A 12173-nucleotide genomic window follows, 5' to 3' on the forward strand; every position below is an offset into this window, starting at 1 on the left:
AGGTTTCATGCTCAGGAAGGTAATGCAATTATGCAATTCACTATTGCTGGCAAAGGCAGGCCAGAGGCACTGAACTGTTAATCAGTTAAGAAAACACACAAAAATCTCAAAAATAAATATCATTTAGTATCATTCTTGAAGCCAGCTCAGGATAACCACTACTTACAATGTGAAGACTTTGTTCCACTCAGGGTTGAGATTTTTGTAGACAGTATGTGTTAGCAGCCTATCATTGTTCAGCTCAACCACACAAAATGGGTCACTTTTACCTACAAGAAATATGTGGGGAACAGTTTTAGTATAAATAGCACCCCCAGCTACCAGTATTGTGACCATGACCACATCTCTTTTCTAAAAAGTCTTACAGAAAACAGAAAGTAAAGTACAATTTTAAAAATTGAAAAAACAAACAAACATTAAAATAGAGTTAGATGTAACAGGATGATGTTAACAATTGTGATTCAGAGCAATTTAGAACTTGAAAAAAGTTCTAAAGCGCTAATTTATATAGCTATTTTAATTTGCAAATTTTGTTTTTACAAAAATAAATACTGTAACTGCCAATTATGAGGGCAAATGTGATATGTGCCCATCCCCAAATCAGATTTTATTGAATTTAATGATCAGTTGAAAGGTTCAGCCCCTTCACTTTAGGTGCATAAAGTTGCATGTATTTTCCAACTCATCTGAGTCACTAAGAACTTGTAACAGAAATTCCTAAACAAGTTTATTTTGGGAAAACTGCTATATTGCAGAACTACAATATTTTAATCCAACTTTAGATTCTCTTATGAAATATCTATGGCATCAGTAAAAGGTAAATTAGACCCTCTGAGGCAGGAAAAATTCTGCCATTTGAACTTAACCTCAACAAACCAATCTGCATGCTAAAGAGATGTATTTTTTCTGTCTACGGAGAGAAAAGGATTTGAAAGTTATCACATGTTTACAGCCACTCTGCACCACCATAGTCAAACCTCATCCATTCGGTAATTATATCTTGTGATGTCCTCAATATTTTTGTAATGTCATGTCCTATATTACAAGAACCTGTAAAGTCAGAGGCTCTATGGGGGCAGTATTAATGATATTAGTGCAGCATGTAATTTGTTTGATACCTTATACAAATGACAATGAAATCAATATTTAGACAAAGCTGTCCAGAGGTCATATCTTTTAAACGACAATATTGATTTAGACTACATAAGAGGTTAATGTGCATATTATTAACTTTAATGATAAAGAATAATTGTTTTAAATGCATTGTGAATTGTAGTCACAGTAGTTTACACTTCTGTGAAAGCTTAAATATCATTGAAGATTTTCCTATTAAAATTTAATAGGAAAGAATTCATTAGCTAGCAAGGACAGATAAGCTGTGTATTCCCACACAGCAGTGTATTTACTTTCCATATTGTAATTTTGAAAATGAGCTGTACAAACTTTGACTTACCTTTAACTTTGACTTACCTTTTAATTTACCTCTTTATTAATTTTACATTAAAAAAAGAGGTTTAATATGTGTGTGTTAGTTCGGTGGCCTCATATAGCCCATGATAACTGCATAATTTAACATTATGGTAGTCTTTTCAATTTTTGGTCTTGGGATTAATTTTCAATAAAGAATAGAGAACTGAAAGTCTTTCAGGTCTGGTGAAAATTTCATCCCTGATTTAGGATCTGCATTTTTTTCTCCCACATTCTTCACTCGTCTCCCCCTACCTGCTACCAACCTTATTTGTACCTTATACGTGCCATGAAAGATAGTATTCAAAAATTTTTTCTTCATTAAAACACCTTATAGTAGGTTTTATTTGCCATGTCAACTTTATTTTGTCCCAGAGAATTTAGGTAAAAGCATGAAAAGTAGGTTAGTTTTCAAAACCTTAGTTAGTCTTAAGACTCATATTAAACATTGTCTTCCCACCTAGCTTTGTGCTGGGTACTATGGTATGAACAAAAGAACACAGCACATAAACTACAACCTCAACTAGTTTATAAAAGGTTTGGAGAGAGAAAATATCTCTATATATACCAAGCAGAGAGAATATTAAAGCCATATTTATGATGAAATCTATGACAAAAGAATACCTACTTCACTTTCACTTTAGATGAAATGATAAGCTTCAGAAACACTTAAAAGACAAGTATAACTCTCACACTTCCTTGGACTTTCTTGTAATTTTTCTTAAACACACGTACATTCATATTAATCTTAACCAGTAAAAATAAGTACAAAAAATAGCACTTCTTGGTATTTTTGTTCCCTTATTTTCACTTACTTTACTTCAATTGTTAATACTATTCTATTTCAATTAACTTGGTTTTACTTGCCCTCGAATAATCAACAATGTGTGATAGATTCAGTAAAAACTACCACTTCTCCAATAACAAAACACAAGAACAAACTCTAGAGACTGAAATCTATGCTGAAAAAGTTTACTTTAAACTTCTATGAACAAAGGATGAAAATGTTGACTTTTTTTCCCACAGGAAATTATATTCAGTTGTGTAAGCAAAGAGTTGGACTCTACTGGGCAACTAAACAATAACAACAAAACTGAATATAATACTTTCAACCAACCCCATGGAAAGTCTCCCAAATCATCACCTTTGTTACTATATCCTTATTTGCTGACAATAGAAGACCTAGGTCAGTGGTTGGCCAAAGGATTAGAAAGAAACAAAATCTGTGCTTAATGTTATTATTCATATTCTGCTAGGAAACTAATGTATTTATCAAACCCTATGTCTATGAGGTAGTGGCAATCCATATTTTCTTGCTATTTAGTTGATTATTTCTCAAAACCATTTTAGGGAAAACCAGTATTAGCCATCTATCACCACATTACTTAACCCCTCAGTTACTCTTTTCTATCAGAATAAAGTTGTTAAAGAACTAGAGACATTTCTACACCAAAAACAGTGCAAGAGTCTTCTAAAGCCACTTCTCAGTCATTTTGCTATTCAAACTTCCAGTGGCATACCATCAATGGCAAAGACATTCTTCTGTCAGCACCTACCTTATAACTTGAAATGGGCAAGCAATGTAATTTTTAAGAGACCATGTTAGACAATATGCAGAATAGAATGGTGATTACATTAAAAAAGAAAGCCTTTTGCCTAAGAAAGACCAAACATGTTTTGATTTATACTGATTTTTCCCAATATGAAATCTATTATTCTTATGCTTACGGTCATATTAAAGACTGTGATCAGTGACAGGAACTCATCCATGTACAGGCTATTTTCATTTTTCCAAAAACTTCTTCCCAAATTTAACCCACTTTTGATGTCTTTTCAGTATCTATTAAAATCCATGTTATATGGTATGTGTGTGTGTGTTTAGTTGCTTCAGCTGTGTTTGACTCTTTGCAACTCTATGGACTGTAGCCCACCAGGCTCCTCCATCCATGAGATTCTCCAGGCAAGAATATTGGAGTGGGTTGCCGTGCCCTCCTCCAGCGGATCTTCCCAACCCAGAGATCAAACCTGTGTCTCTTACATCTAACCTGCCTTGCAGGCGGGTTCTTTACCACTGTGCCACCTGGGAAGCCCATCATATGGTATGCTGTATAGTTCTTCATCTCCAATCTCAAGTTCCTTAAAGTTCTCTACTTGAGCTATGTATTTTGCATCCTCAAATATTCTAAGTACTTCCAGAGCTCAGGGCATGGCATTAAAGTCCAATGTGAAAGGCCAGTGGTCTGGGAGGAAGGGCCTAAACTTTGGAGGCAGAGCAAGCTGGGACTGAATACTCACTCGGGGACCCTGGGCCAGTTCCCATATCCCTTCAACAGTGACAGTAATGGTTCCTTGTAGATAATAGCTAGAATATAAGTAGTAAAATGTCTGGTATACTAGCAAGGGCCTCAATAAAATATAGCAATAATAAGGGCAATAATAATAGTTACTGCAATAATTGCAGGCATTTTCTGAGTTATTATAAGCCCAACATAATGTTTTCATTCATTTGCTCAAAAAATTTTTTGATTCCTCTATGAGAAAGATGCTTTTACTCTTTCTGTTTTACAGAGAGGAAACTGAGGCTGGATAATTATATAACTCACCAGGTCACACAGGTTGTAGTAAAACTATCATTCAAACTCAGGTTTGAAAACAATATGATGCTTAGAGCCCTTGATCTACCCCCTTAGTTGCTCAGTCATATCTGATTCTTTGTGATTCCATGGACTGTAGCCCACCAGGCTCTTCTATGTATGGGATTCTCCAGGCAAGAATACTGGAGTGAGTTGTCATTTCCTTCTCCAGGGGAGCTTCCTGACATAGGGATCGAATCCAGGTCTCCTGAATTACAGGCAGATTCTTTACCATCTGAGCCACCAAGGAAGCCTCAACTGTGCCATATCTCAGTATTTAGTGAGTCACACCCATGGAAAGGCTGGGTAATGTCTTGTCTGTAGATTCATTTATTCAACAAATGCTTATTGCTTACCATATACCAGGCATCTTCTATGTGCTGAGGACACAGACATGCATAAAACAACTTTAAAAACTGCTGAACTTGCAGAGTTTGCATTGGAGAAGAAAGACAATGGATAAGAACATGTGAGAGTATTTTAGAAAGTGAGAGTATTTTAGAAAGTGCTAAGTACTATAGAGAAGAATTAAGTTGAGAAGATCAATGAGGAGGTAAGGAGTGCTGCTATGTATGTACAGTCTTAAAAAGGGCGGCCAGAGGAGGTCTCAGTGAGAAAGCAACAAGCGGGCAAAGAAATGAAAGAGGCAAGAGAGCGACCCTTGGCCAGAGAAGTGACTGTGCCTGGTGTTTCCAGAAAGCCAGTGTGACTGGAGGAATGGATGGGGAGTGGAAAGGAGTAGTAGATGACACAGTTGGAGAGGCACAGGGAGGGTGGCCAGTCTCTGGAGGAGTTTGCTTTCATTCCAAGTGCTAGGGAAAGGTTTTGGCGGGATCTGGGTTGAGATGCAACCGGATCTGATGGCTGCCATTTGGAAAATAAGGTAGAGAGGGGGCAATGAAGGAGACAGGGAGGAGAGTTAGTTAGGAGGATTTTACAATAAACCAGGTGACATAAAGTGATCAGATTCTGGATATAGGTTGATGGTAGAACCAACAGAATTTGCAGATATCAATATTGAACAATTATGCCTGATGTTATTATTTGGAAATGGAAAACAATCTATTGAGCTTAGCCAAGTCAGTCTCCTTTTGCAAGGACAAGAAGTATTCAACAAAGTGCTCTGACTAGCTATTTCTAGACCCCAGAAGAGGAACATTTAGGTAAGGCCATCTTATCTTTAGCTTCCATTCATCTTTTCTTTCTACAAAGTTATGTTTTTACAGTTATCAGTGTGGATGCCAACATTAGGTCTTTACACACTATGCTATTTTTGACTAATTTAGAAAGTATCCTTCTGCCATTGCATGATTCAAGGGCAATTAAAAATTAACAGCAATTGCAACCAAAATAAGAGTAAACATACAATATTAAATACCATGAGTTTACTACTAGAAAGCCTGCATGACAGTTTTGTTTTAAAGAAGTGGCTACACATAGTTGATGTGCTTATCTGGTTTGCTAAATGATGCTTTAAATGACTGGCTTTTCAGTTCCTAAATTTTGCCATCTTGATTAGACGCCACTTAAACAAACAAAAACAATCACAGAAATACCAGTGATGGACCTAACCATTCATTATCTGCTTAATTATTCCTTCTTTTCATCCTTTTGTCATTCTGGTTAGACCCTGTCACGGGCTGCTTTGCTTGCTGAGGGTCCTGGAGGAGGGGCATTGACTACAGGATGCAGCGTTGATGTCTACAGAGTGCCGGTATTTTGCAAAGCTCCAGAGAGCAAGGCAGAACTGGCTCCTGTTATCATTTTATTGGATACCATCAGGCTAGAAGAGCAAGGAATGAAGGGAGCATCCAAAGTTGCAGTGTATTTTGTTTCCAGCCTTTGGGGGCTATTTGAAGAGCATGCGTGTATGGGAACAAAGATTATATAATTTCTTGTTCCCCTCTTACTCATTCGTGTCGGAAGACTAAAGCAGACCTGTGGGTACCAAGTGGCTCTCCCTTAACTTGCATTATTTTAGCTAAAAAGTGCCCATCCCTCTCCTTTCCAATGCAGGAAACTGGAGATTTTGGTTTGGATGCAAGACAGAAATTGCAGCAGTGCAGGGTGAGGATGGGGCAGGGGGGTTGCCTGTGTTACCCACCATGACAGCTAGAAGAGAATCTTCACCTTCTTCGAGAGCATGGCCATTTTCCAGTCAATAATTTCTAGAGAGTTGCAGGAACACATTTTGAAGCTATTCATTACTTATCGAGTGTCTGCTTGCCTCTCCCCAGAATTCTAAGTATGATTAAGGCATAGTCTGAAAACTTAAGACAGCTCTAAGAAATGAGTATTAATCTAAAATAAAACAAATGGGTTAAAGCAGCCCTTAGCCCATTTAAAAACAACAACAACAACAACAAAAAGACACGGTCCAGCTCTCAAAACACACACAATTTAGTAGGCACAACAGACACATAAATATACAATAATAATGCAGGGTTGTGAGTGCTATAATAAAGGTGAGTAAAGAGTGCAAAGGAAGTGTATCATCCTCTAAGTCTAGAACAGGAAGGGGAAAATAAAATGAAGACTTTTTCCTGATGGAGATGACTCTGGTGATCTATGGTAATTACACCTCTCTGTCACCAGCAATTTTGGAAGTGAAGGACTTTAAGATTTGTGCTAAGGAATATTTAGTTTAAATCTTTTTGTATATCCCTTTAATAGGGTCTCTTTAATAGGGTAACACAAACCTAGATCTATATTATATAACAATTATAATATGGGAGTGGGTTGCCATTTCCTACTTCAGGGGTTCTTCCCAACCCAGGGATCAAACCCATACCTCTTGCATCTCCCGAATTGGCAGGTGGCTTCTTTACCACTGGGCCACCTGGGAAACCCATGAGATAGATACTTACAAATATTGTTAGGACTGATGCATTTCTCCATAATCTGGTTTAATACTAAGGGCTATCTTTTCTTTTTTTCCTATGAAATTTTATAAGGAAGAAAATCTCCCAGGAGAATTAAAATTAGGAGGAGACTATTTCACCTTGACTCATAAAAATAAACCTGTAACAGATTTTGAAGCATCTACTGTATTACTTCAACTCTTCTTATGGTGGAAAGACATTTCTATAACCATAAAAATAAATGTCAGAAAAGTCTCCAATGGGCATCTCTTCTGGCAATCTTCAAACCAGCAGTCAGGGTTAAACAGGGTGTGCTGACTGGCTAATTCGCTCTCACTCCTAGCTCTGGCTCTCTGAGGTCACCACACTGACATATTTACAAAGAACTGTGGGAAAGTCAGCACCAGCCCTGTTTTGTGGGCAAGCAGATGACTCCAGTTCATGCAGACAACTGGTTTGAGCATTGAGGCCACTCAAGAGATACTAAATGATATTCCTGCTCCCAGAATAGAAAGTCAATCCCAATCTATCAGTGGTGGGCTGTGTCCAAGGTCATTTGGCTGCTGACAAGGAGCACCGTTTGCTGGGTGTGATGTGTTATAAAAATGTGTGCGTGTGGAGGCCCTGTGACCACCTCTTTGTTGGCATGTCTCTGAAAATACAGAGGCTTTCAGTGGCACTGAAAGCAATTCATACCCACAGGGGCCTTTTATTTGGGGCTACCTGGCACAAATCAAGCTCATTGGTTTGACTTCTTCAGTTGCCACAACTCAAAATGGTTATAATTAATCTTAAAAATTATAATCAAGGTTGCCATCTTTTTATAAACTGGAATTAAGTCCTAGCATATAACAATGTTATAGCTGAGGGAACCCCACAGAATTCACCAAAATAAAGAGCAGCCTACATTGGAGGCATCTTCCAATCCTCTCCTCATCACTGGAGGTGAGGCTTTGACCTTAGCTTTTTTCATTGACTGACCTCAATATGTTTTTTTTTTTTTTTTCTCAATATGTTTTAAACGTCTGGTTGGTGTAATTACATTAGCTGACCCTCTTCACTAGGTTCCCACTGGGTCTGGCTCTGGACTGAGTAATAATAATAGGGCTTCTCTTTTCTTAGTTAAGTCATGAAGCAGGTGTCATAGTGGCAGAAAAAATAGGCCCTCTAATTTTGTGGTTCTTGGTCCACTAGGTCTTTCCTCATATTGAAGATTTTGTAATGCCCTCCTCTCACTATTCTGAAATATAATAAAACCAACCCATAAGTGATTTCAACATTTAATATGATGCTTTAATGCTATTACCCAGAGGACTAAATAGAAAGTTGTATACAACTAAGTCATACATTTATTTATTTAACAAATTTTTATTGTTAAAAGATTTATTCAACAAATATTTATGGAGTATCTGCTCTTTGCCAGGTCATGAAGGAACTGGCTACCCACTCCAGTATTCTTGCCTGGAGAATCACATGGACAGAGAAGCCTGGTGGGCTGGAATCCATGGGGTCACAAAGAGTTGGACATGACTGACTGATTCACAGATGAAAAGCAAAATAATGTCTCTGCTCTCTTAGAGCTTTCTTGCAGTGGGGAGAGAGGAGAAAGAGGATGAATATTGAACATAATTAATAAGTAGAATATATTGTATGCTAGAGTGATGTATGTTAGCAGAAAACAGAAAAGATAGAGCCAGATAAGGGGTCTGAAGAGTGCGGGGGAAGGTCACAGTTTATATATTTAATTATGGTGTCTGGAGTAGACCTCATTGGTAAGGGAAGCCTAAGCAAAGGACTGAAGGAAGTGAAGAAATAGCTAAGTAGATATCAGGAGAAAAGTGCTCCAGGCAGTGGGAGGAGCCACAGAAAAAGTCTGATGTCCTCTGGGACTCTGATAGGGGGGCACAGTGAGCAACAGGAAGAATAAACATGTCAGAGATGTAACAGGGAACCGGGTCATGAAGTACCTTGGAGGTAATTCTAAGGTCTTTGGTGTTAAGTGGCAGCCATCAACAAGACTTGAGTTAATAATATATATTTAAGGGTGCAATCTAGAGTCAGATAATCATGAAACAGATTTTAAAGCTATATTAGCGTCTATATTTAGTCATGCAGGACATGGGACAATTTTGCTATTTATGTCTAGTTGTCTATTAGTGTCACTATTTATTACTGTCTAATTTTTTAAAAGACAGTATCCCCAACACCCAATACAAATAGTGCTCCCCAATCATCGTGGCAACTTAATTTCCCTACAAATTTCTAAAATACCAAAGGGGCAATACTGCCATCTCCCAACTGAGAATCATTTCCCCACAGCAACAGTTTTTAAACATTTTGGTTTCAGGAAATCTTAAAGGTTACCGAAGATCTTAAAGAGCATTTTTTGTGTGTGGGTTATATCTATCAAAATTTACCATTTTAGAAATTAAAATTGAGAATATGTTAAGACATACTGTGTTCTTGGGATGAAAAAATTGTTAAAATGACCACACTACCCAAGGCAAGCTACATATTCAATATAATCTCTGCCAAAATACTAAAGACATTTTTCACAGAACTAAAACAAATAATTTTAAAATATGAATGGAAACACAAAAGAGCCTGAATAGCCAAAACATTCTTGGGAAAGAAGAACAGATCTGAAAGGAATCATGCTCCCTGATTTCAGACTATATTACAAAGCTACAATAATCAAAATAGTATAGTAGTGGCACAGAAACAGACACATAGATTAATGGAACAGAACACAGAGCCCAGGAATAAACTCAGTTACTTAGGGTCACTTAATCTATGACAACAGAGGCAAAAATATACAATGGAGAAAGGCAGTCTTGAAGAGTGCTGGGAAAACTGGACAGCTACGTGTACAATGAGATTAGAACACTTCCTCACACCATATACAAAAATAAATGCAAAATGGATTACAGACCTAAATGTAAGACTGAAAACTCCTAGAGGGAAACATAGGCAGAACAGTGTTTGACATAAATCATAGCAAAATTGTTTTTTGGATCTGTCTTCTAAAGCCAGGAAGTAAAAGCAAAAATAAACAAATTGGACCTAATTAAACTTCATTTCTTTGGCATAGCAAAGGAAACCATTGACAAAATGAAAAGTCAACCTGCTGAATGGAAGAAAATGTTTGCAAATGATATGACTGTTAAGAAGTTGATATCCAAGATATATTATCATCTTATACAACTCAAAATAAAAAAAAAAACTTGATTAAAAAATGAGCAGAATACCTGAATAGACATTTTTCCAAAGAGGAAAGGCAGATGGCCAATAGGCATGTGGAAAGATGGCCAACACTGCTAATCATTAGGGAAATACAAATCAAAACGATAATTAGATACCACCTCACACCTGTCATCATTTCTGTAATCAAATGTAGAGGAATGTAACCAGGAAGTAGAGGAAAAAGAACTCTGATATACTGTCGTTTGGAATTTAAACGGGTATAGTCAGGATTCTGCTGGTGGCCCAGTGGCTAAATCTCTCTGACTCTCAATACAGGAGACCTGGGTTCAAGCCCTACTCAGGGAGCTAGATACAGCTTGCCACAACTCAGACCAGGTGCAGCCAAATAAATAAACAAACAAACAAACTGGTATAGCCATTCTGGAAAATAATATGGAGGTTTCTCAAAAAACTAAAAATATAACTTTTTCATATGACCCAGCTATTCCATTCCAGGTAATATATCTGAAAAAAATCAAACCACTAATTTGAAAAGATACGTGTATCCCCATGTTAATGGTAGAATTATTGAAAATTGCCAAGATAGGGAAGCAAACTAAGTGTCCATCAACAGATGAATAGATAAAGAAGTTGTGGTACACATGGAATGTGGTATACTATTTGGCCATAAAAAGGGAGGAAAATTTTTCCACTTGTGGCTATATAAATAAACTTGGAAGGTATTATGCTAAGTGAAATAAGACAGAGAGAAACAAATACTGTATGATATCACATATGAAATATAAAAAATACAGCAAACTAGTTAGTGACCATAACAAAAAAGAAACAGATTCATGGATACAGAGAATAGATTAGTATTTACCAGCAATGAGAGGGAAGGGGGCAGGGGCAATGTAGAGATAGAGCTATAAACTATTATGTATAAAATAAGCTACAATGAGGTATAACACAGGGGATACAGCTAATATTTTAGAATAATCATAAATGGAGCACAACCTTTAAAAATTGTGAATCACTATATTATACACCCTTGGACTGCAAGGAGATTCAACCAGTCCATCCTAAAGGAGATCAGTCCTGAATATTCATTGGAAGGACTGATGCTGAAGCTAAAACTCCAATACTTTGGCTTCCTGATGCGAACTAACCCATTGGAAAAAACCTTGATGCTGGGAAAGATTGAAAGTGGGAGGAGAAGGGGATGACAGAGGATGAGATGGTTGGATGGCATCACTGACTTGATGGATATAAGTTTGGGTAAACTCCGGGAGTTGGGAGGCCTGGCATGCTGTGGTTCATGGGGTCTCAAAGAGTCGGACATGACTGAGCAACTGAACTGATAGTGTACACCTATAAATTACATATTACATCAACTATACTTGAATTAAACAATAAGAGATATTCATTTGGAAATAATGATAATAAATCCATGACATGCTAACATTAGAGTGATCAAATATTATGTAATATTTGAAAAACTCCATTGTACACTCATGAGAGAATGACAGTGAGAAAAAGCAAATAACATCTCAGTATTATTTATAAAAGAGTTTTGACTTCACAAATCCCTAAATGGGTCTTAGGAATTCCTAGAGGTTCCTGAGCTACACTTTGAGAGCCATGGCTAAGAGCAACAGAAGTAAAGTTTAATGTATATATGAATTTATTTCCCTTGGGATCTAGTGCCATGCCAATTCACTTCAGTTGTGTCTGACTCTTTTCAACTCCATGGACAGTAGCCCTCCAGGCTCCTCTGTTCATAGAATTCTCCAGGCAAGAATACTGGAGTGGGTTGCCATTTCCTCCTCCAGGAGTTCTTCCCCATGCAGAGATCAAACCTGAGTCTCCACATTGCAGGCAGATTCTTTACTCTCTGAGCCACGAGGGAAGCTCAAATGAAAGTTGTTCAGTCATGTCCAACTCTTTGTGACACCATGGACTACAGAGTCCATGGAATTCTCCAGGCCAGAATACTAGAGTGGGTAGCTGTTCCCTTCTACAGGGGATC

General features: G+C 37.4%; 1 protein-coding gene across 11 annotated transcripts in view; it reads right to left on the bottom strand.

Annotated features, from left to right (window-relative positions):
- Window positions 1-12173, bottom strand: part of MCTP1 (multiple C2 and transmembrane domain containing 1) — a 560075-nt gene that overhangs the window by 162609 nt on the left and 385293 nt on the right. For all 11 annotated transcript variants that reach the window (XM_043913616.1, XM_043913624.1, XM_043913620.1 and 8 more), the window contains one exon: window positions 167-269. In XM_043913616.1, coding sequence (XP_043769551.1) covers window positions 167-269 — 103 coding nt within the window. The remainder of the gene's footprint in view (window positions 1-166; window positions 270-12173) is intronic.

This window comes from Cervus elaphus, chromosome 9, assembly GCF_910594005.1.
Source record: "Cervus elaphus chromosome 9, mCerEla1.1, whole genome shotgun sequence".
Lineage (NCBI taxonomy): Eukaryota > Metazoa > Chordata > Mammalia > Artiodactyla > Cervidae > Cervus > Cervus elaphus.